The sequence below is a fragment of the Chelmon rostratus genome, chromosome 14 (genome assembly GCF_017976325.1).
Source record: "Chelmon rostratus isolate fCheRos1 chromosome 14, fCheRos1.pri, whole genome shotgun sequence".
In the NCBI taxonomy this organism is placed as follows: Eukaryota; Metazoa; Chordata; class Actinopteri; order Chaetodontiformes; family Chaetodontidae; genus Chelmon; species Chelmon rostratus.
In genome coordinates, this window is record NC_055671.1 from 9,662,598 (window position 1) to 9,680,201 (window position 17,604).

A 17,604-nucleotide genomic window follows, 5' to 3' on the forward strand; every position below is an offset into this window, starting at 1 on the left:
AGCGTAGCACAAATGACACAGGGAACCAGTCTGGCGGTAAGAAAATCCACCTGCCAGCACCTCTAAAGCTCACTAATTAACACTAATTAACACTTTATATCTCCTTTGTTTAATCAGCACAAAAAACAAAACCTTGTTGTCACCGTGCACCTGGCCAAGAAATAGTTGGGCACATAACCCCCCAATATGAGAGCTGTATCAGTCTTCTCATCTTACTCAGTGTTGCTTTAAAGACGTGACTCAGTCATATAAACTGTTTGTGAATCTTGGCATTATTTTTCAGTTTCCCGCTATCATTACGCAGCTCATGAACTTAATTATAATGCTTGAGTTATTAATGATATCAACGGGCAAATATAATTTGCAGGACCATGCTATCATGACCCATCATCATGGTCACTACCCTTCAAGTGTTTGACAACAAATTAGTTGTGCATTTGGATGTGAAAAGAAGATTTGTACTCGATGTTCGTACACACCATCCAGCACATGAGGACGGTGGCGTTTGACCAAAAACGTGAGCAAATCTGCGATTACAACCAGTGAGAGGAGAGGAACCAGGTGCGATTTCTCCTGTTTCAGTGTTCCAGTCTTTTATTATTTATCATCAGCTGGTGCAGATACTCTCCAAGCTCACGTTAATATCTGTTTCACTTCACCGCCCCCTTTTTGACTCTGACAAGTGATGAATTGTTACTATACTGCAAACATCTACACCTGATTTTTATGATTGATATTTGGCTTCTTATATCGAGGAATGCAGCTGAAGCGAGAGGAGCGGTTTGGCTGAGAGAGGAAGTCATATCTACCTGGAAAGCATTTAAAAGCCTTCATTAACAAAATGTCATGTTATTCCTTTGAGTTTTTTTGTCACATTTCCTATCTTGGACACACTGCTTATGGCTAAGTAGCAGCCTGTGTAACATCTAGAGTGTGTGCAGTGTGTAGCTCAGTGCGTCCTGAATGTTAGCAGCGAGGTTGCATGGTTGCTACTGGAAACTGATGCTATCTCTCTTTAAGGTACATGAGATGTATTATTACTGGAGGATCAGGTACAAATGAGGTTCAACCCCGGGATCATCACGTATGACGAGGCTGACGTCCTGCTTTGTGCATATTCAGTAGCTAAGGAAGAGATGCATGGCTGACAGTGTTGCTAGGAGACCACACACAGCGACTAGTGTGAGAGGCTTGATTTCACCTCCCTCCCCCATTCTTGTAGTCTGGCTGCCTTTCACTGTTTTTCTATCCTGTCCTCCTCACACTTGCCTCCATTTGCTTATTCCCTCCACTCTCATATTCCCTTCCTTGACATCCCCTTCCATCAGTCTGTCTCCAGTTTTCCACCTAATCATATTTATCTTCAGCCCGGTTGATCCCTCAGTGACTCTCCATTTATTGGCTTCCCCCATTTTTCAGCGCGCCCCCCCTCCCGCCTCTCTCCCGCTGCCTCGATCTCTCCTCCTCTCTGGCTGTGTGCATCTCAAGCTGCTCATTCTTCTCCTGATCGTTTCGCTCTGTCCTCTCGCGCTGCTTCCTCGCCGCCCCTCTTGTCCTCTCTCCCCGTTTGTTTCTCCGGCTGAACTGCATCACTGTGTCTGGTCGAGTGCCGTGACCGTGGTGTGCCATGTGGCTGCAGGGTCAAGTTGTGATGCCGTACAGCGATGGGCAGAGAAATGCATAAACATAACAAGCATATGTACGGTATTTTGCGCTTTCAAAATATGGAACCTATATCACTGATAAAATGAGACGGAAACATCTGCGGGTGTTCCTGCGCTGTCTCACATACTAAGTTACAAGTTAAATTGCGCTCACTTGTTATTTAATTCAGCCTTGAAGGGATGCAAATCTGGACATCCTGTTACGTATGAGAGCATGTCAGTCCGAGGACTGGCTGTGCAGAAGAGAGAAGATGATGTGTATAATGAACAAGATGTTCTATCTGCCCTCTCAGTCTAATTGCTTCTATTCAAGCAGCCCTGCAAAGACAAATGCATCATGTGAATTTTCTGTAATCAAAAAAAGGAGGCAGGTTGGCATTTGTGACAATATCTTGTTTCAAATCACAGTTTTTGTGGATGTCTGCAAAACACAATAAACTCCAGAGTAATTAAATGTGTGTTTGGAATATGTCACGTAGAAATATTGCCCCCATGTAAAGACCCGGGCCAGCGCTGTGATTTGTCCCTCCACTCAGCAGCGCTGCTGCCTTACTCACAGTGAGGTGCAGCAGCAGCACCGCAGGACCACTTGCTGAGGTGGAGGCTGAATGGCAGCGGGCAGCAGCACAAAGCGTTCCAGAAGTGTGAAATAAGTGGCAGTGAAAGACCATTTTAGACAGCAAAGCAAGTTCCTTGGCTGCGTAATATTTACTCGTAACTGTGTTCCGTCTTACACCAAGACATGATACTCCAAATAATTAGCTTTTCCAAATTGTCTGTTGATTGCGATTGAAATTCCCCGTCATCAGTAACCTACACACCAATCATCCGCTGAGGATTTGCATTTACCGCTTCACACCCCGTGTGTATGCGTGTGTGTTTAGCATGTGTGGCGGATTTGAGTATGTGTGTGATCTGTTTGCTCATGTGCATGAGTGAGTAGTCTGCAGCGTTGCATGCAGACCCAGCCACATGAATCATGGCTCCATCTGCCTCGTGGTTCTAATGAGAGGAATTCAAGCGACTCCTGACCCTGCAGATGCTCCTGGAACGACGCTGCTGCGTAAATGCTCTGAATTTATCTGGGATTTAAACTGACTCCAGGGATTGATAACAGTCAGCCTACATGAGTGTGCTGCATGTTTTGTGTTTGCCTGCAGAAAAATGGTGTTTGTAGCCCAGTTTCCTGAGACAAACCTGCCAGTAGATGTAACACAAAGGTCCCCTGGTTCTTTTACTTGGCTAATTGCGCACCAACCCACAGCATGTAATGCGGCAATTGCAGGGCTGCCTGCTCAGCTGCCAGATCCTAGAAACCCAAATCAAAGCTCCAGTTAACAAAAGCCCAACCTACAGTCGCAGCTCCCTAACCTAATTAACATTGAGTCAGCAAGCATGGCAGCAGCAGCGGTCGAGGTTGTGGTCAGGGCTGTGGAGTACAAGAATAGCAGAAGCCACGCTGACACACTGGATGACACACTGGGCCGTGACAAAAGAATCACACACAGCTACACAGCTCAACATGCCGCCTGGTCCAGGTGACAGTGCCTGATGCTCCCACTGTGGCTTTTTTTGTTGTCTTTTATAGTGGGATATGGTTGAGATATTGTTCTAATAGTAAAGCTGCCACACAATTGATGGTAAATGTGGTTTAAATGGCCCTGAATATGTACAAAGTTGGAAGAGCTCCACTGCTGGAATGTGTAAATGGCATGTATTTTTTATGCCCTTTTTATGCTGATTGCGTCCTTCGTCAGATAGAATAAAAGCATAATTGGGAGCTCATTAACTGGATTCACGTGCGGTTTCATTGCAACGTTGTGATTTTAAAAAGTATCTAGTACGACATAATTAGTTTTATGATATTTCACCTTTTTTCTGTTCTCATTGAATTATGATAATTTGAATTTATTTTTAATAACTTTGAGGTTTGGACCGGTTGAACAAGTTTTGTGAAGGTGTCACTTTGGGCTCTGGGTAATTTCCACGGCTTTTCTCACTATTTTCAGAATTTTTGTAAACCAAACTATTCATTGAGAAAATAATCAGCAGATGAATCCATAATGAAAATAGCCATTAATTGCAGTCCTGTAAAGAATAGTTAAAAATCAACACCACCTTGACCAATTATAACAGAGAAATCCTGCGTATACGTTACTGCATGAGTAATAATAATCTAATGATATAATACATATAATACAGGATATTTTCTGCATTGAGCACTTTTGATACTTTAAAGTAATTTTCCTGATTATACTTACACACCAAGTCCCATTTTCAATGCAGGAGTATTTTTATAGTGCTGTATTAGTACTATTGCTGTACTCCCTCCACCACTGTTGCAATCACAATGGAATGAATCGGAAGTTTATCTTAATGCATCTCATATGAAGTGACTGATTCAGCTGTGTTCACCAACAATGCAGCTCAACTCAAAACAAACTGATGCCAAGAGCACCAATGATAATGCTCCACTGTCCACCAATAAAAAACGTTCAATCTCTGTTTCTATTTATGATTCAAAAACACTGCAAACATGCATCAGCTGACAGCTGCGCTTTTCTTAGCCAATTGCGTTGCACACTCACATTCTCCAGCGTGAAAACACTGTTGGGCCCTCAGATATCTGCCCCACAACAAGCCTGACTTCTCATGGGGAGAGCGTGAGTAGGAAGCTGTGCATGCGCTACATATGACAAACCACATTACTGTCTGGCTAGCAGACAGGCTTAGGTAGGCCATCCCAGGGCCTGCAGCCAGAGACGCTCTGCAGCTGAGTTACCATGCTTACTCAAATATTCATAACTGGATAATGAAAATATAAATAGTTTTCATGTGATACGCTAGAGGTTGCGGTAAACAAAACTGCAATCTCCATCATCATGCATCACTGTGTCTCTGCTTTTGAAGGCTGCCAGTTGGAGTAATGGCCAGGATTGTTCGCTATGACACAGTGAGCATGATAAGGAATGAGTCCCCTAAAGTTCTGCCAGTAATTTGGGTTTGATTATTTGGGTTTCCTTGTGCGTCACCACATCACAAAGTAATCACTGTTAATCTTGTCAGCTGCAAGTAGGCTGGGGAGCTGTTTTTTAATGATTAATGAGCTCAAACGTTGCCCTTGTTTCTTCTTGTTTAGGTGAGTTGGAGGAGGCTGCCTGTCACATACGTCCCCTTCTCCAGAGTCTTCTTCTATACCATGAGCTCCGGCTCTGCCCAGGATGTGGCAGTCGAGCATTTCCTGCGTGACATAGAGAGGCGAAGCAAGCGGCTACACTGCGCTGTGATAGGCTGCGAGGAGGAGCGACCCCGCAGCGACATGAACCTGCTGTATCGTAAGAGCCGTTTGGACTGGAGGCAGAGGGACCAAGAGGGAAGTAAAAAGAGGTGAGAGGATCGGCTCACAGGAGCTCTGCATATATGGGATTACATTAGGGTTCAGTTCACTGGGGATATAAACCTCTTAGCCGGCGTGAATGAGTTTAATTTCAAAATCTTAATTCCAAGCATAGTTCATAAAGTCGGAGGGGTTCGCCTGAAAAGTCTTGGAAGAATTTGCATAGCGAAGCTTCATAATGAAGTTATTATGTTCTGTAGATGAGATAAACTACTATAATGTCAGCCAAAATGTCAGAGGGCAAAAAGAGGCCAAAACCGATGAAAAGAAAATTAGATAGAGTTGTTGCCTCATTTATCTCAATACATGTGTGATTATTGTGTCTTTACATGACATTCATCAGAGGTTTTAACCTTTAAGCTTCAGTGAGGCCGTTTGTTTTTATTTGCTGCAGATTGTGCTGCAATCTGACTGCACGCCAATCACTGCTTTAACAAAGTCCATTTTTCCTATGAAGCAAAAAGAGTTCAAAAATTAAACTTTAGTAAAGTATATATCACACACGCACACACACACGCATACACACACACAAACTAACCACCAACCTCTCAGATGGTTTGATTTAAGTAATTTAAATCAATAATAAATATCCAATATTTCACAAAATAGAAGTTCAGTCTTACCCCATTAATCAAATCACAGCCCCTCAGATTTATTTTGACACCCTTTGGAGGAGCCTGACCCATAGGTTTAGAACCACAGGACTAAACTACCCCACAACAACTACCTAACCATGACCAGCTGCAACGGTAAAGCCCTATTTATGCACTGAGAATAATGATATCAGGGCCATTTTTCTGCAGAATGCTTTTAAATATACAAAGTAAAAGTACAATTTGCTGGTACTTCCTCTGTACTTTTAATTAAGTAGGATTTTGAACAACTTTCACTTGCAGTGGAGATTGTTGTATTGGTATTTTGGTTAAGAGTCTGAACAGTCCTCCCACCACGCCTTGCCAGCACTCTTTCAGTAGGATTGAAGAGTTGTTGTTAAACAGGGTGCAGTGTGTGTTCAGGGCTCCAATTTCTCCACCATTACACCACAGTTAGCTGCTGATGTATCAGGTCCAGCTTCTGCTTTTGGACGTCTTCCAGCAGAAGGGAAAAGTAATCATAATAAATCACAACACAGACTGTGTGTAGTGCTGGTCAATATTATTATTATTAATAATGATGATTATAGTAATTAGATGTGGGATAAGCATTTGTATGTGATTTTAGGGTCAAATTAAATCTAATTTATTTAAACTGCATTTTACGAAGACCTGCTGAAAGACACTCAAGCATCAAAACAACCAAATTAAATTAGAAGAGAATTAACTCAAGCACTCTTTAAAACAGGTGTCAACAACGTAACATCATCACAGTTTGGTGACAGTACTGTCTTGAAGAGTGATCTCGTGTATCTGAGTGTGTGTTTCAGGAACAGGGGAGAGATGTACAAATGTGAGTCACCTATAATTCGGATTCCGCGCTGTGTACAGGGCTGTTTGGTAGAGGAGAGGGAGAACATCAGAGACAACAATTCAGTTTGTTTAGAAGCGCCGTCCACCGCGCTCTGACTCACTGCAGTAATTGGAGGCCCTCGTGTTGGCAGCAGAGATCAACGTCATGCCAGCGGAGGTGTAGGGCAGCAAGTGGGACAGCAGGACATGATGAGCGATGAAAGCAGAGTCAGAGCAGCAGAGGTGAGAAGCAGGACATGACTGGTGATGATTAGGAACGAGGCAGGGTCAGGGAGGAGACCGCATAGGGACCAGGGGATGGAAACCAAATGGACTCGAGGCGAGACCGGCAACTGCTGCAGAGCTGGTGGGAGTGAGGGAGGGTGGAGGGACAAAGGAAGCGGTATGAAGGGCACTGGCAGACAGTTTGAGATCTCGAGGCCCTCAGGAGAGAAATCACATTTCTAAAGCACAGACGGCTTTGGAGATACAGAACGGTAAATAGGTGAGTTTCAGTATGAGTTTTAAAAATAGAGACTGTTACGAATGGCGCCGATACAGGCAGACAGACTATTCCCTGTAGTGGCGACTGGTGGAAGAAAACCTTGCTGCCAGCTGAGGTTTTATTAATTCTTGCACAGAATTATGAGACCAGTGTGAATGTGCTGCTGTGGGTATAGTCTGGTACCTCCAGTGTGCATGAAGATATATAGAAGACTAAACAAGCCCTGCAAATCCCTTTAAAGGTCCACTGTGCAAGATTTAGAGGCATCTGTTGGCAGGAATGGAATATATCGATGTAAATAATTTATACGTATGTTTTCATTAGTGTATAACACCTGAAAATAAGAATCAATTTTTGTTACCTTAGAATGAGCGCTATATATCTAGAGAGGGAGCGGGTCCTCTTCCCTGAAGTCCACCATGTTGTACCACCAAGTTTCTACAGTAGCCCAGAACGGACAAACCAAACCCTGACTCTAGAGAGGGCCTTTCGCTCTTTCTCGGCCACCGTAGTTTCTCCAAAGGCAAGGGGTATTCAGGGCAAGCGCAAATAAATAAAAAAAAAAGCAGCATATAACGCATTTATTTAGCATATAAACCAAATTATGGATGGACAGTTGAGCTAATCAAGGTAAGTAAATGGTGGAACACACAAACATAACAGAATTGTGTGAGAGCAGATACAATAAAAGTATGGTATCAGTTTGCATTTACCAGGTTATTTACATTTCAGGCCTGGTATCACTTACCTTGAGGTCTTGTTATGGCAAAATTAAAGCTGTAAAGAATCATTTTTTCCAAGAAAGTCAGGATGCAAGTTAGAAATCGTTTTATGGTCATTAATTAGTCTCTCTTGGTTCTCCGTAGGTGAGGGAGTCCAGAGCCAAGCGTGGAGGTTTGGGGCAATAGTTTGCAGAGGTCATGGTGGCCTTACAGGGTGGAAGTGATAAAATGAATTGAATGATTAAATGTAGGAAACGCCAGTGTCTCTGGGTTTTGTATTGATGTTTCTCGTTGTTCTAAAACAAGAACCGAGAATTCAAACAAAGACATCTGTACATTTAAAATCTACACGTCACTTCATTTCTTCAATGACACTGATAAAACTTCTCTACCATGCCATCTACAAATTCAGATCAAAGCTAAAGTTGATCCAAAATCATTGCCCTGATACTCTGAATCACTACTGGCTCGTCAACTACAGTATATTTAGATAAAAAGCCCACAGAAGACAGTTCTGTGTCATACAGACCATAACGTCATAATCACATGGTTGGAAGTGCTTTGAAAGCCTTTTCTGAATGATTTGAGTTCATTCAGTTTTGTTATGAATAGAGACAAACAGTCTTCGTTACATAAATTTAAAAAACTTGGTTAAGGTCAGTGTCTAGAATGAGTCGCAGGCAGACAAAGACAAGTGTTGTCCTGTTGTGGAAGCTTCGAGAAGTTATTATCTGTGCGGTTGTTCGCTCCGGAGATGCAGTCATGAAAGGAAAACTTATTTTGGCTGCCGGTCGCTTCGGGGGCACCTACAACTGTGTGTCACATGCTGGCACACAATATGACAATAACACTGTTAGAAGAATCAATAGGCAAAGCTTGTGCTTTATTGCTTTGAGCCAAAGCACCAGGCGGGTTTGCTTTTTATGTAATTTTCATCCTGATTCTTCCAGATCCGTTTAAAACCACGCTAGAGCCAACCCATAACTTAAGGCAATCAATTAAAGTGTCGTGTACTGTGTCAAATATGTCAGTGAGGTCCAACAGAATGAGGACAGCTACACAGTCAATGTCAGCAGCTCAACCTTAACCCGTCTGAAACTCAGAGCAGCAGACGCCTTCACTGCTCTGATTTGCCGTCAGACCGGACTGGATGTTCTCAAAGACGATGTTTTTACAGAACTCAGGTCTCACTCAGTTGGTTAAACACAACCCACTCTTAAACTTTGCCCCAAAAAGGCGAATTAGAAATAGGACAGTAGCTGCTGGGGGCAGAATTATCTAAACTGGTTTTCTTTCAGCAAAAGCTTTATCACCACAGTCTTAAAAGCTTTTGGGAATATGTGGCACTCTGAGGAAGAGGTGGCATTCAAGAGTCTGGCCTAACATAAATCTACCAAAGTTGTTGTTCAGGAAGCTGAAGAGGAGCGGCAGATGAACTCATACGCTTTGATTGGCAAGAGACAGTGATGCACAGTTCTCCCTGCTGCTGAATATGAATATGTAACCTTCATCTGCTGCAAGTCGTGTGAGTTTGAAGATAAAGACACAAGGTTTTAGGAGATGGGAGGTGATGTATTTGATCGTGTGTGTGTGTGTGTCTGTATGCCGCTTGTGCTTGCAGTGAGCTTTAGTGGTCCACATTTTTCGTCATGTCTCAAAAAGTGACATTCATATAAAGGTTTGGGTTCATCTTGAACCATAACATCAGCAGATTAATTCCATACCCAAAATGTTAAAAGTAGCCAGGATACAGGATGAATAAATCCTCGTTTTTTTTATCTTCACCGCCATCTTGACTGTAAGGGAGCCTGGAGTGACAATTGATTAACATTCAACTCTTCTTTGTTTGGGAGGGGAAAGAGAGTATGGAGCGGTTTTACATTTTGTGTTAAAATAAAACGTTCTGAAGAAATAACAATGCTTAAATTGAGAAGTTTGGACTTTGCAATTAAAAACGTAAAAGCTTCGGAATTAAAAACTTGTACCATTGTATACATTTGTGTGACTATTTCTTGGCTGGGAGCAGCGACTTCTTGCACTGTTGTCTCCATCATGACTCCAGGGAGTCACTTCTCCCAGCCAACAAATGAAGCCCCCCATAAAACCATAAATTGCCATTCTCTATTCTATCATTCACTCCTGTTTTTGCACAGATGAAAGCTTTAGAGATGCTGCTGGCTCTAGTTTCAGAAAGACATGAGAGTGGTATCAAGCGTATTTTCTAAAATGTCCTCCGTCAACTGCCAGTTACTATAGATTAGGCACCCAATGTAAAGTAGCAAGAAAGAGACTGGAATATAAGGTGAGAGTCCAGATCCTTTTTTGAACAGCTGTGTCTTTGGTCTTGGTTTGAAGACACTGAGAGCATCTTCTGCCCTAAGAAGTGAGAAAACAACAAACAGAGCACTTCAAGCTACCAGAAGGAGCTGCTCAGCCTCTGTTCTGGGCTAAATTTGGCCATGTAGTAACTATGTCGATTGTGAGGAGTCACAAGTGTACCTTCACAGGCATTCAAGGGCAGAAACATTCTTGTACAGATGCAAACGCACTCTGTTGCTGTACCACGCACATAAAAACACATATTCAGGCACACGTGAACGCCGCCGCACACGCAGCGATTTGACGAGGAGGAAGATAGGAGCCTCTGTGTTCTCCACGATTCTTCACTTGCAATGTTGACTGCAAATTGTAAGCTCCAGTTGTCTTCTCCGTGCTTCACTGCCTCACAGGGACGGCAGATGATTTAAGAGAGCGCTGCGTGACCCGTTGTCATATGTCGCCATTATGTATTATGATGGATCTCTTACACACCGAATAATCGTGCATTTGAGCTATTTAATTACACACTCAGAAACAGAATCTCTCGCAGCCTTGAACGTGTTGTCACAGATGTGGATATCCAGATGTGCTCCGTAGTCCCTGTGGCTGAGATATGATCAACACAGAGGTGGAATTAGAATCACCCTGAAGAAGCAGGGCTTTCCTCCCGCATCGCTGCAGTAAATTCTAATATCTTTTTACTCAATTTGATGGTATTTCCACCACAGATGTGAAGGCTTTTTTTCTCTCTGACATTTTGTGTAAGGCCGGTAACTTCACAGTAGCCTTGTTAATGAAAAGTCTGCTGTACGGGGGAAAGTAAGTCAGCCTTGTTCGATCGAAGTCAGCTTAAAGGCCAGGGACTTATCTTGTGTTGCTGTGGGGTGAAGCAGCACAACACCCCTGGAGAGGACACCACACCATTGCAGCACATATCTCTAAAGCAGAGAAGTGGGTTATCAGAAGCCATTTTGTAAGCCTTTGGTGAACTCAGCAGGGCATCAGCCCTCACAGTTTTATGCCAACATATTGAACCACTGACACTGATGCCTGAACTGTGCTGGACTCCGAACTGTCAGCACGTTTGATTTTAATCTGGTTTGGTTGGTTCATTTTAAAAGAATAATTTTACCTAGTTTAAGGGTCTGGGATAAGACCTTTCAAAATTAAGTTATGAAATAAGTTATATTGCTAAACTGCAAAAAAGTCCATACACTTTTGTGCACAGCAGTATAATGACAGATAATGGACTGTTAACGGAATAAATATATGGTCCACATAACATGTCCAGCAAGAATCGGTCGAAATACTGTTGTTCAGTTTGGTAAAACACTGCAATGTTTTGTCAGATTATTCTCTTTGTCAGTTTTATTTATTGTTGTGGGAGCTCGTATCATTGATGATTTCAAAGACAAACTATCAAATACATGAAAATCAAAACTCGTTCCCATGGCAACAGATTAAAGGCTTCTGGCGGTCACGAGAGCAGACTACAGATGTGGGTTGAGGATATAAAGAATCAGGGAATTCCAGCAGCACAGTGTACACGGAGAGTGTTTCTGACAGGGGAATTGATTTCCTAATTGAATGTGTTTGAGGTGGAGGAATTCAGATGGAAAGATATGTGAATGTGAAAGATGGAGGAGCCTCCGGGGCTTTCCTTTTAGCAGTGAAAGCCCTGCAGGCATTTCTTTATTGCAAAGGCGATGTTTGAAGACCAAAGAGAGAGTGAGGAAAGAGGGAGGTCAATATAAAGGGTTGTACATGAATGTTTTGCACTTAACTATGATTCCTTTACGCTTCAATTTTTTTCTTCCATCCACACCTTCCCAACCCCATTCCTAAATTGCAGCTCCACCCAAAACGACCCCTCAGCCACTGTTGGCAAAGTCAGAGACTTGGCTTCATTCCGCCGCCACTTCCGGATGGGTTTCATGACCATGCCGGCCTCCCAGGACCTGTCCCCTCACTCTTGTGCCTCCGCCATGGCGCCACGTTCGCAGTCCTGCCACGCCGTCGGTGCCGGGGATACGAGTCTGGAGAACGGAGATTACTCTGACACCCAATCCCAACATGGCGGCCGCTGCCCCCCGGCCAAACCCAAACGCCACCCCAGCACCCGCCTCAGCTCCTCATCCGCTGACAGCCGAGGACTTCCGGAGACGCCGCCCCCTCCGTCCACTCACTCACAGTCCAAACACTCAGAGAAGAAAAATGGTAGGAAATGTGTTTTCAGGTACATTTTCTGCAGATAAGAACGATCTTTTTTCTTGACGTGCAGTTTTTCTCTCCAACAGCCATGAAGAAATCTGACTCTGGAGAGATCGGAGCAAAGAAGGTGCCTCCTTTAAAGCCCAAGAGAAGTCCCAGCACCCAGCTTACCTTTGACCCTCTTCCTCCACGCGTGCCTCCTTCTGCCACATCCTTGCCTTTCCAGGCAGCAGACTCCCAGATTCAGACAGGAGACGGGGAGGATGAGCCAGTATATATAGAGATGGTTGGCCAAGTGTTCACCAGAGACAGCCAGACGGCCACCCCCCACCCTGTCACCCCTGTGGCCACCACGCCTGACTCTGACTCAGACCAGAGCGAGGCCATCTATGAGGAGATGAAATACCCGCTGCAAGAGGACAGAGAGTCCCAGAGACACCTCCCTCCAAAACATGAGAAACTGAGAAACTCTAAACACTTTCATGTCACCCCTTCCTCCTCCAGCAGCTCCTCCTCTCTGCCACGCCCCTCCTCTTCCTCCCCTTCCTATTCCAAACCCAAAGCCACCGTGTCCATCTCCCACTCGTCTCCTCTGCCTTCCTCCGCATCCTCCACCCCTGTCCCCCAGGTCCTGTCTGCCAGTCCACACACTCCACGAGCTCCTACGCCCTACCTGCTGCAAGGGAGTAAATCTGAGCCCGAGTCCAACACCAAGATCCCAGCCCCCTTCCCCAATCTCCTACAGCACCGGCCCCCGCTGCTCGCCTTCCCTCAGCCAGCAGCAGCCTCCAGCGGGGTCGGGGTGCAAAACAAGGCGTCCGCCTCGGCTAAAATGGGAACTCAAACATCCAGCGTGACAACTCAAGCCAGCATCTCCTCCTCTGCCTCTTCTAATCTTCCTGTATCCCTGTCAGGCTCCAAGGAGTCATCAGGAGGAAGCGCAGCCCAGCAGGACAAACACAGCAGAGAGGCCCAGCTAGGCCCCGCTCCTGGACTGAGAGCCAGGAGCCACTCCACACCTCTGCCTCCCTCCTCCAAATCCACCTCCCCTTTCTCCCATCACCACCACCACCCTCACCATCGCCCGTCGCACTACCACCACTATCGTAAGCCGGAGAGAGGAGACTCCCCTGCTCCAAACAAGAGCAGTTCTCAGACCTCCACAGTCCAGACCCAGACCTCAAGCACGGGCAGGGAAGGCAAGTCTGTTAGCTTCCTCCTGAAGTCTGATAAAGGAGAGCGGGATAAAGACAGGGACAGGGACAGAGACAGGGATAGAGACAAGGATAAGGAGAAGGATAGGGACAGGGACCGAGACAGAGACAGAGAGAGGGATAGGGATAGGGATAGGGATAGGGGGAGAGACAGGGACAGGGAGAGAGAGAAAGAGAAAGACAAGGACAGAGATAGAGACAGCGACAGACACAGGGAAAAGGACAGGGAGAGGGACAGAGACAGAGACCGGGATCGGGATCGGGATTGGGATCGGGATGGAGGGCCGTACTCCTTACAGATGGATCACGGTCACTCCACTAGCAGCCAAACGTCTCAAAGCAGCACCAGCTCAACCCCTACGCCATTATCCTCATCCCAGCGTCCTCATTCTCGCCCCCATCTTCGCTCTCACACTCCTCACGGCCTGCCTGCGTACAAGCCCCCCTCCTCGGACAGCCCCTTGCTGTGGACCTACCCCTCCGGTGGTTTCCGGCGACCGCCGGCTTACGAGAGCCTGAGAGGAAGCTCTCAGACCCCGTCTCTGCAGCAGCCCTCAAGTCTCACAGGTGTAGGTGAGGGGGCATCCAAGAGTAACGGAGGGTCTGCGTCCCTCCAGTCCAAAGTTGGCTTCATGCCCTGGGACAGCAGTGCCAGCTTAGCTGCAGATGAGGGATCTTACTGGCCTATGCAGAGGAAATTGTCCTTCAGCCATGGGAGCAGAGAGACAGAGAGTAAGTCAGAGGTCAATTTGAATTTGCAGATGCTCTATTTAAAAAAAATCAGGCAGGTATTTTAAGTTAAATATTCTTTGAAATACTCATTCTGTTCCTTCTCTGGTCTCAGAGGACGAAGGGCGAGCATGGAATGGCAGTGCTGATGCCCTATTAAGGATGGATAAGGAGGATCCCGGCATGGGGTCACGAGGAGGCCACTCAGGCATCCCAGTACACTTCAGTGGTGCCACCAGCAGGGCCCTTGGTCACAGTGAGTCCTTGGCCGGTGTGGATAGCAGCCCGGGTTTCAGAGCCCTGCCCAGAGTCGGTCTGCCTCTTCCTTGCCAGACTTTCCCTGCCTGTCGCAACGGAGGTAGGCAAATGCTTTGTGTTCATAATCTTTTAGTCATACTCTCTGACAACAACATCCTATTTAGAAAAGAACTATAGCATTGGATTTACACGGGGATTCTCCTGCTGGCTCTGTTGTGGTGTCTTAAACACTGAGAACTTGCTGTTTTTTGCCTTTGTTTGACATCAATTGCAACTTAAAAGCCCAGAATTTAGAAAAGGTGGATATTCCCCCCTTTAAGTTACTATTCTGTTCTAGTGGAGAATCACACTTGCAGAGGCTACCTCCTGTCCTCCATCACATCCTCTTGTACTGAAATTAGCCTTGATGCTTTTTGTCTCTTTGTCAGTCTCTTTGCTTCGGCACTCGAGGCCTTTCCCCAGAAACAGAGATACTGCTTACCTTGACAATACACTCCTTGAAGCAGAGCCAATAACAGGAGGTGCACATATGCATATGCACGCATACGCTCATGAGCCCTGGTCCCATTTCATGGTGTTTACAATGCGCATTGTGACAAACCTGGTTGTTTAACATTTTATAATTGAATTTCTTTAAGCTAAGCACAAATACTGTCTGTATTTGTGCTTACCTTAAAAAGCGTACAATTTATACTGCTGGTAAACAAACTAAAGTGATATTACATGAAAGTATAAAGCAGGCAGGGAGAGCGCACTGCACCGATGCCGAGCAGTTACATTTCAGTTTCACTCAGTTACATCACTTCTGTCACTTCAGTGTTATTTTTTTTAAATGTGCAAATATTTCTATAGAAGAGTAAATCAAGATCATGTTGTGACTGAGTCTGGATAAACAATAATCACTGAATAGCCAAAGTTACAGATTGGGATCACTCCCAAAATTAAATTAAATTACGTGTTTCTGTTCAGTAAATGTAATTAAAATCTGTGTACAAGATAATATAAGATATCCAGCTGACAGACGAGCATTGACAATAAACACATTTCTGTGTAAGCATACCTTATTATTAGTATGAATAAAAATGTGATGCTCCAATATCCATTGCTCATATGTATAAAGTTACTTTATAATTTTCTAGAAGCTTAAAATATAATGAGCACACGATGTACAAAAGCTCTGTCTCAACTCACATGAGTCTAGTTAGACAGTCACAGCTCTGCGTGTTAAAATGAAAAGTTATATTCCAGCACTCTCATTAGCAGGCACACGGTGTAATGTTTGTTTCCTTCCAGAAGTGGGGCGGCTGGGCCGCTCCTCCTCTGCTGCCGGAGTGAGACAGGTGGGTGGAGGAGATGTCCAGAGACAGAGCAGCCTACCAGCACGAGAAGCCCTGAATCAGGTGAATATATAACACCCGGCCTCATAACTATACACTCTATTAACTTCATTCATGGTAGATTTGGGAGTGAACATTAATATTGTTCTCATTATTGCTTCCCCTTCTGCTAGAGACAGTGCTCCAGCAGATCTATTTATAGCTGCTAGATATGCCCACTGAGCAGAATAAGGTTCTGGACTGCCTCTAAAGAAAAAGAGGCACAAAGGTATATGACGTAGGCTAATATGTAATCAGGAAATGGGAGAGAGCAGCGGATGAGAGAACATGCTGTACTATGTTTTGGAGTGATGAGCTGCAGTCTTCTAGCAGCACATTTTGCCCAGATTCTGGCTGCATAGCAAGTGCTGACGCAGTTTGAGTGTGCTGCAGAGACTGTCTTCATGCGGCTGGTTGACCCTCCCTCAACCTGTGATAGATGAAGCAGCGCCGCATCCTGGTGGCAGTCCAGAGGAACTGCAGTTTCATTCAGCATGTGCTAGGATTGGCTGTCACTGCTGACAGCACTGCAGTGATCATGCAGGTTATTTGGACAGTGAGACAGTATAATGTCAAAAAAACGCTACATAAATGCACTGACTTGACTTTTTCCAATGTGTTTAGCTGCATGGTCTGGCCCAGCCTCAAGCACCCTGCAGTCCCAGCAGTCCCAGTGTGTCCCGGCAGCAGCAGCAGCTCCAGCTCCACCAGCAGCAGCTCCAGCTAAAGCAGCAGCTCCAACAGCTTCAGCAACAGCACCACCTGCAGTTGCAGTTCCAGCAGCTCGCCCAGCTGGCACAGGGACAGCCTCCTGTCAGTGGGGGCACCACCCCGTCCGCAACGCAGACCCAGAGAGACGGCAAGCTGCTGGAAGTCATTGAGCGTAAACGCTGCCTGTGCAAAGAGATCAAGGCCCACAGGCGCCCTGACAAAAGTCTGTGCAAGCAGGACAGCATGCCCATCCTCCCTAGCTGGAGACGGACACCTGAGCCTCGTAAGACTGGCACGCCACCCTGCCAAAGGCCACAGGCTGTCGTGTGGGACACGGCTATCTGAGGTGGAAAGACAGGCCAGCAAGTACAGCACTGAAGAGAGACTGAACACGCAGAGGAGTTTGACACAGTTGGACAATTAATAAAAGACAGAGTGAAAATGGGTTTAGTAGAGTGAAATTTGCTCTTATTGTGTGATAAACTCATCTGAGAACAGTAAGGAGGGTTATTGGAGACTTTGAACTTGTTTGGGGGGGAGAAAACAAAAGAAAAGTTTGATAAGAGGTGAAGATGAAGAAGTGTTACAATCAGACTAAATTAATCTCTTACCCGGGTGATTTGTACTTGCTCTGTACTATGTCCTTTTTGATGTGTTCTAATTGCCAATGATTTTTTGCCACAAAACGCCAGTATTATTGCTACAAAATGAAGACACCAACTTAACAATAATGGGTGGGACGTTTTCTGAGATTGGCATTGCCAAATTTCCTCCTGACTACTTGAGACATAAAGGAATCATGTATTTTCTCCAATTTTTGTCCAACATGCATAGAAGCCACTCTGTGGATGAGAAAAGGCAAGATTCATTGATAAGTTATTGAAGTGTTTCTTGAAATCGTGAATGCATATGAGATGTCTTGGTATCAATAGATTGTCATTGTGGATGCAAATAATCATCACTGAGGAGTAAAAGCTACCTACTGTATCTGTTTGCATATTTGTAATGTAAATCTATTTACTTTCTCAACGTTTCTGCAATTTTATAGCAATA

At 45.0% G+C, this 17,604-nt stretch overlaps 1 protein-coding gene across 1 annotated transcript; it reads left to right on the top strand.

Moving 5' to 3' along the window:
• Positions 1-4,863: 4,863 nt before the first annotated feature.
• Positions 4,864-16,896, top strand: LOC121617822 (neuronal tyrosine-phosphorylated phosphoinositide-3-kinase adapter 1). The gene is made up of 6 exons (XM_041953057.1): positions 4,864-5,051; positions 11,905-12,269; positions 12,350-14,209; positions 14,322-14,564; positions 15,758-15,864; positions 16,465-16,896. Exons 1-6 carry the CDS (start codon positions 4,864-4,866, stop codon positions 16,894-16,896), a joined length of 3,195 nt encoding a protein of 1,064 aa, XP_041808991.1.
• The last annotated feature ends 708 nt before the right edge of the window (positions 16,897-17,604 follow it).